Below are 11943 nucleotides of genomic sequence, written 5' to 3' on the forward strand. Positions count from 1 at the left end.
TGGTGTATGGCAAATGTAATATCCTGACATGTAGAGGTATCTCAACATACACCACGTACCCAATCAATGATGGAAGGTAATTCAAAATCAGTGAAAAGAAAAATTGAGGAAGTCGATGCTGATGCAAGCGATGAAAAATCGCTGGGCATCAAACGATTTTTAAGGGTACCCAGAAAAGGTAGGAGATTAACTAATGAGTCAGGATGTTAATTATGTAAGGATGAATTATGTAACTTTCCCGGGTTGTGAGTCTTTTCTTCCAAAATTACAGTGTCAAACAAATTATTGAATTTTTTATATCAGTCAGAAATTGTCGACATATTTTTCTAATTATTAGTAATTTACATTCAATTAAAACCGATCTATTAAAAAAGAAAAAAGAATATCATCAGTTCACTGCCCAAACTATAGTTCTAAGTAAGTAGTAAGTAATTTATTTATCCACATTTCACAATTGAGTATAACTCGTTTTAACGTGAACGTGCCAGGTTAAAATAATATATATAACAAGCTAGACAATGATGATAATAATAGTAATAAAAAGGAACTATAAAATCATATGGGAATCATGGTGCATATGGGAAATAAACAGGAATCAATAAAACTAAGAGGGAACAAGCTAGGGATAAAATAAACTATGTACAAAAGTTGCATTCACACTCCACACTGGTAGTCAAGTTGACCTCGTCCAGCATTGATTTAAAAATATTAAGAGAAGGAGCTCTTCTTGCATAGTCAGGTAGATTATTCCATAATCTTGTAGTAACGTATTGATATGACCTATGCATGAATCTGCTAGAATAAGTAGGCTGATCAAGCTTGCAGAAGCCTCTGAGGTCATATTTATTATTACGAAATAAAAACATCTCCCTAATATTATTCGGCCCCATGTTATATAAGCATTTATAAAAAAGGCAGAGAGCATGAGAATATCTGCGATGCTCTAGGGTCTTCAGTCCCACATGGTCAAGTAAGGTACTATATGAGTTTGACTTAGCCATGTTTAAAAGAGTTCTAATGGCATACTGATTAGTGAGCTCCAGTTTGTTAGATAGGCCAGATGATAACCCAACTAAGACTGGAGCACAGTACTCTAAGTGTGGCAAAATAAATGCCTTATAAATATTGACCATCACTTCTGAAGGTATGAATTTATGAACTCTCCTAAGAGCACTAACTTTGGCATTAACCTTATTACACACGGATTTAATGTGGGCTTTAAAAGATAAGGAGTGGTCAATAGTTAGACCTAATAACTTCATATCATGTACCACATTCAAGGGAGGCCTAGTACGGTCAGCAAACAATTCATAACATGGTGGATTATCACCCAAAGGCAATACTTTAGTTTTAGATTCGTTTATATTTTAGTAATTACGCTTGAACCATGACTGCAGCACATCGAACTTTCTCTGAGATCTTAACTCTAACGCATATTGAGTAGGGTGTGACAGATACAGTGTCGTATCATCAGCATAAAGCCTTAGTTTAGCATCTTTGACAAAATACATGAGATCATTAATGAATAGGTTGAATAGTAGAGGTCCCAATATTGATCCTTGTGGAACACCATGTTGGATTGTTTTCCAATCTGAGTGGTTATTACCAATCTTAACTCGTTGCAACCTATCATGCAGATAAGAACGAATAAGGTTCATTACTTGTTGAGATTATTATGGTAAAAAAAAACTGATCACACCATAATAATTCTGGAATAATACTAGTCAGCCCCTTGGATTGTTCCCCGTATTTTTATTCATACATTTTGGCCTGTTTCAAGGTTTTAAAGGTCTTTTTCAAACTTCTGTCATCAATTGGTGCACTTGATTCTTTAATGATTTCATGACATTCTCACTAATTTTAGGCATATATTTAGACACATTACTTAGTCTTAACCCTTTACACCACAACATCGGTATGCATTTTCTTCAAATTGTTCTCCATACATTATAAGGTGCTGATCAAGAGAATTTGAATCAACAATCTAGAGCTTCTTTAGTTGGTGATCATTTCCTTTATTCTCATGACCTTGATATGTGATACAGAGGCAATATATAATGAAAGGAGAAATTAGATGCTGGTCATTATAAGAAGTCAAAGGGTTAATAAAAAATTCATATTTCTAGGTGAGGAGGAAACAAACAGTGACATTTCTCAGTCACATGGAAGAAGCAACTTGTTCCCTACTTGGAAGTGGAAAGGAACCTTACTTTATTATGAGTCACAGGACATCCAGCCTTTGCAACAAATTGCAGCCTTTGACTTTGATGACACGTTGGCAAAAACATCTTTATTCAAACATGGACCAGATGCTTGGTCCATACTTTACTCTTCTTGTATACAGAAACTAACAAACCTTCACAAGGATGGATATAAACTTGTGATCTTCACTAACCAGGCTGCTATCGGCAGAGCAAAGGCCTCGAAACAAAAGGTTACAGATGAAAAGAAAGGCAGGCTCATTGGGTTTGTCAAGAAGGTAGTAGGAACTTCCAAAGACAGATTTCTATAATGTGAGCATGTTTTAACCAAGGGGCTGAATTCCATTGTTTTCTGAACAAAAGAAGAAGCATTAGGCAAGTAACTGTTGCAGAATCCCCTTGGGCTCAATTTCTGCTGTGCTCTTTAAAGCCCAGTCTTGTTTACCCTCTGAGGGAGGGGGTAGGCTGATTTCTTGAACAGAGGCTGGTTATTGAGCTTGAACCCTTTTCCTTTAGAGCAGATATGCTGATCCACTAGATAGCACTCTGCTCTCAGAGCAAAGAGGTCTGTATGAGAGACCTAGCCATGCCACTTGGTTGTTTTCTTGTGCAAAACACTCTTTCTGTGCCTTTCTTCACTAAGAGTGTAAATGGGTTGGGGAAAATTGTTAGGGAAGCTTGACAAAATGCTGGAGGTAAACTGTGGTGGATTAGCATCCTATCCAGTAGGAGCAAGAGTGTAGCTGGGGGAAGAGGGAAGGGAGTTCTGGGGTACCTGCAACCCCCCCCCCCCCCCCCTTTGTTAGCCTTTTTTTTTTTTAAGCAAACAATGCACAATATTCTGGTGGTGAGTACCCTCTATTTGACTCAGTGTGACCACCCCCTTTTGAAAAATCCTGGCTGAAATAGGATGAGCTCAGGCTGGATGAGCCACATAGCTTGCATACCAACTCTACCTGTGCCTTTTATTCCTTCCTTTTAGTTCTATCCAGAAAATCACATTCTCAAAAGCAATCTGATTTTCATTTTTGATTTTTCAGGTCGCTCTACCCTTTCAGGTCTTTGTAGCTACATCACAGGATTCCTACCGTAAACCAAGCACAGGGATGTGGGAATTCTTCTGTCAAAAATGTAATGGTGGCATGAAAGTGAATAAGGAGAAGAGTTTCTTTGTTGGTAATGCTGCTGGAAGGGCAAAAGACCATGGGGCAAGTGATAGAGAATTTGCCACAAATTGTGGGCTGACATTTTACACTGAGGATGAATTCTTTTTGAAGGATGTATTGATGAGCAAAGAAAATGAATAGGTGTTCCATACCTGCAGGAATGTGTACGACATTTTGTAGTTATATTTTGGTCATTGTGTAAAATATTTTGTTGTTATTTAATAACCAAATATCTTAAAGGTGTTTTTAAAACAGTCAATTCTCAAAGCAGTATTTATTCTGTTAAGACATGCTTTGTGTATTTCTTATTTAATAAAATGTAAATGGTGCTTCTTGTAACAAAGTGTAGCTGCTGTTACTTCTAAATAAATCTGTAAGTCCAAAGCCCAAGCCTTGGTTAAACTTTATTTGAGTAGCCAGCCCTAACACATTCAATGTTCACTTCCAATTACTTTTGAACATTTCCAAAAGTGGCAGGGAAACCCACAGGATATCATTGTCTAAAATTTTCTAGAATGTATCAATTTGAGGAAAAGATTAAAAAAAAAAACTGGGTACAAGTTACAAAGCTGGGTGGTAGGGAGGAGGGGGACAGGAGGTTTCTCCAACCCAATCCTCACCCTCTTATTCAGTTTACAAGCATTCAAGAATATGTAATCAGTACACTTAGAGGGTATTAAAATATATCTCTGTTTTATTGGAAAATGATACTTATTTTCTAGTCTTTGTCGAAAGTGAAGCTTTTCTGGTGCTCATTATTTTCAAAATCTGGTTTGTCTCATTCACAATGTCATGTTTATGTAGTACAAATTTCACTCCTTTGGAACTGACTCCTTCTGCTCTCACATACTCTCCAGCAAGGAGAGCAACTGGTGGATAAAGTAGGATGTTAAAGAGTTTTTCTACTGTTGTGCCCGGTTTCAACACAATACAGTCTCTGAGGACCTGGGGTTTCTCTTTAGTGACTACACTGATTGATTGACAAGTATCAAGGCAGTTAACAGGAAATGCGTAACTTGGTGAGCGCAGTTTCACAGCTTGTGACAAAGCTTTCAGGACACCAGTGTCACCAAAGATGTCAAGGATGCTGTTTTTTACTTGTAGCAACTCTTTCTGGGACTTTTCACTTAGATCCTGAGTTTGATGGTTAATTTCAAAATGTGATGCTCCACTTTGGTAAGACAACAAGTCATCCTGGCATGCTTGTTGTAGAATACACTCACTCCTTGCACTAACAGGGACCATCATCACATCCACAAACTGCTCTTGAAATTTCTTCAAATTATGAATAGCATCAGGAAGGTCAACTTTGTTGAGAGCTAATAGAATAGGAAAGCGCAAGAACAAGAATTTGTCAACTAATTTGTGCACCAAAAGTTCAGCATTTGCTTTTTCCATCTTAGGAAGAGCAAGGAGTTTTTTATCTGACATTCCTGCTGACTCAAACGTTAAGTGAATCAATGCCTGAGATGCATGGTACCCAGTGAACATGTCAAATAGTTTGGCTGGTTTCTTAACAATTGAGTCCCATTTGTCCATAATATTGTCATAAATCCAGCTGTGAAGTTCTTGTTGAATCCATCCAATATCTCTGGTTGGGTCATACTCTGATAAAAAAAAGGAACAACAAAAACTTCAACATGGAAAAAAACTTACAATTAACCCTTTAATTTCGAGAAGTGATTAAAATGTAATTTTTCCCTGTAAATTATATCCTTAAATTATCCAGCAAACAGGTAATGTGAATACTCAATCTTATCAGGCAGAAGTTGTCATCTTGATCCAAAACCAACAACTGGTGAGTAATTCACAAGGAAATACATAGCTGCTAGAGGGAGCAAGTTGGGAGTTACAGATAAAGGGTTAATTAGGGACCGTTCATTATTTATTGGGGGGGGAATGGTCACAATTTTTTTAGCTCCACTTTGGGGAGGGCCATTTTAAAAAAATTCCAATCGAGGGGAGGGCTACGATTTTTTGAGATTATAAGTATTCACCACAAGTCTTTGAACTCAGAGTTCTCTTGACTGGTTGCAGCATGAAAAGTACATGTGTTATGAATGCAAAAGGTCTTTATTAAAGGCATAACTGTTCAAATGAAACACTCTACATTTGTGTCAGTTTGTTACATGATTCATTTGTTGTACGAATGTTGTACAAATTTAAAAATACAACTCATGAGAAGATGTCATGAGCAGTAGTAGCTACTAAAAAACTGCAAACGTGCCACGTCTGACTTGCCCACATGCACCACACATTGATTATATAACTAATGATACCAAATAATATGCTCTACTTTTTGAACAGAAACCAGCAATATTTTTTTCGAGAATAAAAGTAATATCGAAAACTTCTGACAGTTAGTCTGACGCAGTTTAGTGGCCCTCGCCCCCCAGTAAATAATTACCGGTCCCTTATACCTTAAATTCTTATCTTGCAGAGAAAGCCAATGAAATCATATTTAAATCACCAGTACCTGTGGTGGGTTTTCCAGTCTCGTCTGTCTGCCCTGACAGATCAATAACATGAATGAGTACATCAGCATCCAAGAGATCATTCAAAAATTTGTTTCCCCGTCCTCTTCCTTCACATGCACCTGGCACCAAACCAGCCACATCTTTGAGCACCACTGGAACAAACCTTTCACATTGAGCAGTGTGGCCATATCGAGCATGACATCTTTTTGTCCACTGAGCACAGGGGCAAGGTATTGCATAAAATGCCTGCCCAATATTTGGTTCAATAGTGGTGAATGGATGGGCTCCTATTTTTGCCATATTTTGGTGGGTAGCAGCATTGAAGAAAGTGGATTTACCAGCTGAGGGTTTCCCTGCAAAAGAAAGTTAAGTGTTCAGAAAGTGAAACAAAATGTATTTTTATTTTTAATAATTATTACAGATAACTCAAACCAGGACCTGGTTATTCATGACTTCCCACACTTCTGGCATTTTGCTTATGTTTCCCAAATGAGCTTTACTTGGCTCCTTTTGATATATACTTTGCTTTTCTTAACTATTCTCTTAAACAGAACATAAACAGATAACACCCTGTGATTTCAAAGTGTAGGAAAACACCAGTGACAAGCTAACAATTTATTCACATCTCACTGGTAGGGGCATTGCACAAGTTTTGCAAACCAATGAATGTTAATCAAATGTAGTATAGCACAACCAATGCAATCAATGTTAATTTTGAAAAAACACTCAAACACTGTCCAGTAAGCTTGATAACCAGCTGTTCATTAAGAAATCACTCCTCCACCAAAGGAATTTTTCTAAGAGAGCAACAAAGACCAAAATCAAGGGAACAACAGAAAGCAAGCCTTAGTAGTTACAACTGCCATGTACTTGTTGTATTGATATTTCAATTTTATTAAAATTATTTATACATATGATTGACTAATTATTACCAATTAAGCCAATGACGAAGTCCCATCTTCCACCTTTTGCATTGATAATGTCCAATTTGTCTTTAAAATTTTCCAAGTTAAAGGAATCTTTATCATCTGTTTCCTCATCTGATTCAACCTTTGCTGCTTGGTCTTCTTGAAAGCCGTTGAGTTTCATTGCATTTTCACCAATCCATTCTTTCGCAGAATCTACTAAACCAAACACCATGGGCATTCCTATAGATTCTTCGCATGAACATTTCAAGAAGGAGATCAGTTCTTCTATGAACTCTTTTGGTAATGCATTGGAGCGATTTGGTATCTCGATCGAAGGAATTTCATCTGGGTATTTCGATGGAAGAGAAATTTTCAGTTGAAGCGACGTGACGGAGGATGAGATGTTTAGTTCATCAATTCTGATCAAAAACGTCGGAGGGAAAGAACTGAGTTCAGAGAATTCGTAAGGAAATATGGCTTTAAGGCTTTCAACCTCTTCTTTTTGCTCTTCTAGAAAATCCATTTCAGGTATGAGTATGTATGTGAAAAATAAATTAAAATTTGAGAAAAAAGAGGGCAGCAAGAGGTGAAAATGCCATTTTGGATTTTGGTGGTGTAATATAAAACGAATTCTGATTGGTTTGACTATATGATATCCCAGAGGTCTATCCGAAGTAGATTGCGTTTTCTCAGGAAAGCAAGATGGCGGCTCGTATCTTTTCAAGAGTGAACTTGGTTTCAAAGCGATTTTTCGCAGCTACCGCTTCTCCAGGGGCTTCTTTGGCAGAAAAAGAACTGGCAGAGGCGAAACATGCTGAATGTAAGACAGTAGATTCGATGTTATCCTATCACTTCCGAAAAAATGTACCACAAACTGGCATTGCGCGTTTATATTTTGATACGCTTGCTATAAACGCATTAATTTTTGTTCAATGTTGTGCCGTGGTTGCCCTATCAGTTTAAATACGCAACTTACAGTGTTTGTTCATTTATGAAACTATGAAGTATAGTAAGCGTCCATGGAGGATAAAATATTAAATGAACCCATGACTATTACTATCGAGGGACGTGGTCGTAAACTCGTACATATCGTACTAAATTGGCCAGTTGATATTGGTAGTTTAAATTTGTTTTAAAGGCTTTTGGTGGAATGGAAATATCTTGTTAAATTTAATTTACCTTGTGGCCAACGCTTTAAATTCTGAAGGTAGAGCCCTTCTCATATTTGTGAAACAATTAAGACGAATTTTTTAGTCAGGTCATACGCCGGTAAAAGTATGTTTTGTGGTTTATGCATGGGAAAATAATGAAGGAAATTTAAGATAATTTACTTATTTAATTTTTCTCAAGCTCTCATAAGTTCTTCTCCAAGATAAGGCCTCTAGGTATTGAAAACGATTGCCCACCTATACCATATGTGAGATTGTATGCCAATTTAATGACATGATGTGGGTTGAGTTTGTTGTTAGTTCTCGTCCTTGCTCCAAGAGCGCTTTTCCCTGTGCTCTGGTTTTCCTCCCCTGTAAAAACACCAACACTCCAAATTCCTACGCGGTCTGGAAACAGTGGACAAGGAGAGCCACCCAGTGGAATGCCCATTGTTGGATTCCCATATATTGTTATTATTTTACTACAGAAAGTAAGACGTGTAAAACCAAATCCCATAGTAGGGCAAAGGTGTCATCTTCCCTTTTTTATGCCATGGTTTGGTTTTATTAAAAATCAACATCCTCAGTTCTGGGGTTTTTCACTTTGTTAACTGGTAATTTGTCTTTGGGAGAAAAATATTTCGCTAATGCTGTCTAGTGTTCTTCTTTGAAATGGTAAAAAGGTCTTACATTTTTGTTTATGGGGAAAATAGGGTCTCAGGTTTGTCCTCCATCAAAACAGGACAGATATTTTTCAAAATTCTAATTTCAACTAGTTAGTAATTCCATTTTTTTTCTCTCTCTTGTTCTCTCTTTCTTTAGCAACCATGAAGACCTGGAAGTTGATTTCATATTTTGTTGCCGTTCCTGGCATTATAATCTGTACTTACAATACGTATCTCAAAGAGAAAGAGCACCATGAACATCCAAGGGCAGAGTTTAAACCGTACTCTCATCTCAGGATTAGGTCTAAGGTTGGCAAATAGTTTACTTTTTTTAAATAGTCTGGGAGAAGCACTGGCATAATGACCAGTGCACTGGACTCCGGTCAAGAGGTCTGGGTTTAACCCTTTAACTCCCATGAGCAACCAACAGAATTTCTCCTTACAATATCAACAGTATTATATGGCTGTGTCTCACAAGGACTGGGAACTACTGAATTCACGAATTTGATTGGCTGAAATCAATATTGAAAGCAGTCTAGATTTTCCCATCTAGACTGGCATCTAAACCAGTCTAGAAAAAAAGGTACAAAGAATATAAAAAATTGGCATATAAGACACAGCCATTTAATAAACATCTTATTAACCAAGCTAGGCCAGTCTGTATAGGAGAATCTTGACCTTATTTGCTGGTACAGACCTCACTGTGTTCGGTCTGTACTGTCGACCTCGGTCAAGATTCTCCCATACAGACCTCCCACTTGGTTAATAAGAACCAAATATCAAGCAGACAAATGATGAGAATAAAGAAAATAGAAAATCAGGGGATTATCACTTGATCCAATACTAAATTCTCCAAACTAACATCATAAGAACTGTATGGCAGATGGTAAGGAGAATTGCTAATGAGATCTTGGGAGTTAAAAGAGTCAAGACCTGGCCAGGTCAGGGTGGTGTGTTTTTGGGCCAAAACACCTTTTTCTTACTGTGCCTCTCTCGGCCCAGTAGAATAAACGGGTACGGGTGAATTGTCAGGGAAGCCTTATGAAATGCTGGGGTGGGGGGGGGGGGTAACTTTACAATAGACTGGCATCCCTTCCAGGGGGGAGTAGTAATACTCTTAGTTACTTCATGCTTAGGAAACTGGGACATGTTCCAGCTGGGCGGGCCTTAGGCCCAAATAAAAACCTTCTTTTCTTCAAATAGTAGTCTAACAGCTGGCATAGTTTGTGATTGGAATCCAAATTCTAGAAGATAACATTAACCCAATTATTAACCCAATCACTCCCTAGGTTCATTAATCAACTCTCCTTACTGTCTTTTATACAGTTCTGATCATTCTAGATCTGAGAATATAGTCAAATAAATCTGGCAGTCTATATTTTTCTTTGTTCTCACTGCATTTCTGCTGAAAAATCCATTGGTAGTGTAAGGATAGTATAGTCACCCCTGGAAGTCAAAGGGTAATTGGGACACATAGCGACAAATGATTTCTATTGTCAACAACAAAAGCAGTCATTTCATGTAATAATTTTTCAAGGTGTGTATTTAAAATTCATTGAATATCATATGCAATTCTCATTTGTTGGATTGTATACCCAAACAAGTGGGTCAGATATAGGTCACTTAAAAGGGCATCGTAATGGTGTTGATATCAGTTGGCATATTTTTTCTTGTAGGAAATTTGTTACTGTCTGTTTAGTGTTAAGAAGGGATCTCTTTTATTTCAGCTCTTCCCATGGGGTGATGGCAACCACTCATTGTTCCACAATCCGCATGTAAATCCTCTGCCTGATGGTTATGAAGATGAAATGGAACATTAAGTGTGACTTCTATTCCTCGTTGTTTGCGCTGATCACTACTATTACTGAGGCTTGTTCCTGATGGTTAAGTCATTTTGAGGAATGGTTTTTTGGCTTATGATGGTGTTACTACCTGTGTGACAGTGGAAAAATTGTAAAATGGATGCAAATAAAGTTTGAAATTTCCAAATCTGTTTTATTCAGTATAGTTAATTGCAAATATGTTGTGTATGGAGTAAAATTTCAACCCTGTGGTCAAGGGTCAAAAGCTTTTTTTTAAAAAAAAAAAAAAAAAACACTAGTTAGGAATGACGCTTCTTAGACTCCCAGATTGATCATGACAGTATTTGTGTCAAAACACAAATAAGTAGATTCATTTACTCCCCTGTTCATTTTGTTTGAAAAAGCTGCATGTTAGCCATCTTGGAAGAAGTTCTGATAACTGAACTAGCAATGCAAATACAGCGTAAACCCTTGCTTCTGAAAGGATGGTCATGAAATTTTTGAATCAAAGGGTTTGGTCTAGTGGTGTGATTAACATGCACTAGGGGGGCTCACAAAAATCTGACATCCACTTACAAGAAAAAAGTGTTGGATTCCATCTTAATTATCAAGAATCTTTCCTTGCTTTATGCTAAAACACTGATAAGCACAATTGAAGTTGGTTGGAATCACTGTCCTTATCCTATTGTGTGATTGGCTAATTTTTTTTCAAGTGACCTTGATAATTATGGTGGTGCCACTGAAGTCTGGATCTAATTGTCTGGGTTCCATTGTCTGGCTACTATTAACTGTATCCATAAATAAACCTATTATTTACAAAGTTGTCACCTTGAGGGCAGCGTTATTTTCATACTGGGAGAGACTCTTGTCTGTCCTCTGACAATTGAAGAAGTCTGCTTTTAATCAGTGTTTAAAAGGGCTTGTGAAAATATGTGAAACAGTGGGAGCAGACTTATACAGTACATCGGCCATAATGGGGAGTTTGTGGCTAGGTGACATAGCCACACCTTAAATATGAGAGTGGCTGATTTGGGAATTAAAAACCTGGGCATGACCTTGTTCTTGGCATAATAGAAAGCCGCAAATTCTTTAACTGTAAAACTAGGGGTAGAAAAGTAATATTTTGCATAATTATTCCATCTTACTCTTTTTTTTCACTCATTTTACTAATGTAAAGATTTTTAGGTTATTTATGCTTCAACCTAGAGCACACATCTTCCATAAATGGAATGGAGCAATTTCACATAATTGATTTTATGCTGGTAAGACACTTGGAACAAACATTCCTAAAACTCAGGATTATTCTGAATACAAGCGCCTTATAATTAGAAAGTTAAATTTATTACCTTTGAAGTATTTAAGAGAAATTAATGATTTAGTCTTCTTTTATATATGGTTGAACATTTTCAATTATGTATTGTTTTGCTTTTGTACCAAACTGCTTAGGAATGTTGATCATTTAATCCTTGATGTCCCTTTCGGCAGGACTGATGTCTTTAAGAATCCTTTTCCTGTTCGGATTTGTTGACTGTGGAATGAATTACCTCTTAGCATAAGAGAGTCAAATACCTTGTCA

At 37.1% G+C, this 11943-nt stretch overlaps 3 protein-coding genes across 3 annotated transcripts; 2 read left to right on the top strand and 1 right to left on the bottom strand.

Moving 5' to 3' along the window:
* Positions 1-29: 29 nt before the first annotated feature.
* LOC111341028 (uncharacterized) lies at positions 30-3710 on the top strand. The gene is made up of 3 exons (XM_022947966.2): positions 30-178; positions 2127-2479; positions 3242-3710. The coding sequence occupies exons 1-3, from the start codon at positions 67-69 to the stop codon at positions 3506-3508; spliced, it is 732 nt and encodes a 243-aa protein (XP_022803701.1). The 5' UTR covers positions 30-66; the 3' UTR covers positions 3509-3710.
* A 333-nt stretch (positions 3711-4043) lies between these two features.
* On the bottom strand, positions 4044-7363 carry LOC111341027 (uncharacterized). Its single transcript, XM_022947965.2, has 3 exons — positions 6777-7363; positions 5844-6197; positions 4044-4974 (listed from the first exon to the last, which is right to left on the bottom strand). Exons 1-3 carry the CDS (start codon positions 7273-7275, stop codon positions 4079-4081), a joined length of 1749 nt encoding a protein of 582 aa, XP_022803700.1. The 5' UTR covers positions 7276-7363; the 3' UTR covers positions 4044-4078.
* A 49-nt stretch (positions 7364-7412) lies between these two features.
* Positions 7413-10554, top strand: LOC111341029 (cytochrome c oxidase subunit 6A, mitochondrial). The gene is made up of 3 exons (XM_088744097.1): positions 7413-7572; positions 8723-8874; positions 10293-10554. The coding sequence occupies exons 1-3, from the start codon at positions 7455-7457 to the stop codon at positions 10383-10385; spliced, it is 363 nt and encodes a 120-aa protein (XP_088600223.1). The 5' UTR covers positions 7413-7454; the 3' UTR covers positions 10386-10554.
* Positions 10555-11943: the final 1389 nt, after the last annotated feature.

This window comes from Stylophora pistillata, chromosome 13, assembly GCF_964205215.1.
Source record: "Stylophora pistillata chromosome 13, jaStyPist1.2, whole genome shotgun sequence".
Taxonomy (NCBI): Eukaryota; Metazoa; Cnidaria; class Anthozoa; order Scleractinia; family Pocilloporidae; genus Stylophora; species Stylophora pistillata.

Coding starts and splice junctions, on each gene's coding strand:
- LOC111341027 (XM_022947965.2), bottom strand. CDS start 7,275: ATGGATTTTCTAGAAGAGCAAAAAGAAGAGGTTGAAAGCCTTAAAGCC. Junction 6,198..6,776: donor CTTCGTCATTGGCTTAATTG/GTAATAATTAGT, acceptor TTTCTTTTGCAG/GGAAACCCTCAGCTGGTAAA. Junction 4,975..5,843: donor GACTGGAAAACCCACCACAG/GTACTGGTGATT, acceptor TTTTTTTATCAG/AGTATGACCCAACCAGAGAT.
- LOC111341029 (XM_088744097.1), top strand. CDS start 7,455: ATGGCGGCTCGTATCTTTTCAAGAGTGAACTTGGTTTCAAAGCGATTT. Junction 7,573..8,722: donor AGAGGCGAAACATGCTGAAT/GTAAGACAGTAG, acceptor CTCTTTCTTTAG/CAACCATGAAGACCTGGAAG. Junction 8,875..10,292: donor ATCTCAGGATTAGGTCTAAG/GTTGGCAAATAG, acceptor CTTTTATTTCAG/CTCTTCCCATGGGGTGATGG.
- LOC111341028 (XM_022947966.2), top strand. CDS start 67: ATGATGGAAGGTAATTCAAAATCAGTGAAAAGAAAAATTGAGGAAGTC. Junction 179..2,126: donor TTTAAGGGTACCCAGAAAAG/GTAGGAGATTAA, acceptor TCATATTTCTAG/GTGAGGAGGAAACAAACAGT. Junction 2,480..3,241: donor TCATTGGGTTTGTCAAGAAG/GTAGTAGGAACT, acceptor TTGATTTTTCAG/GTCGCTCTACCCTTTCAGGT.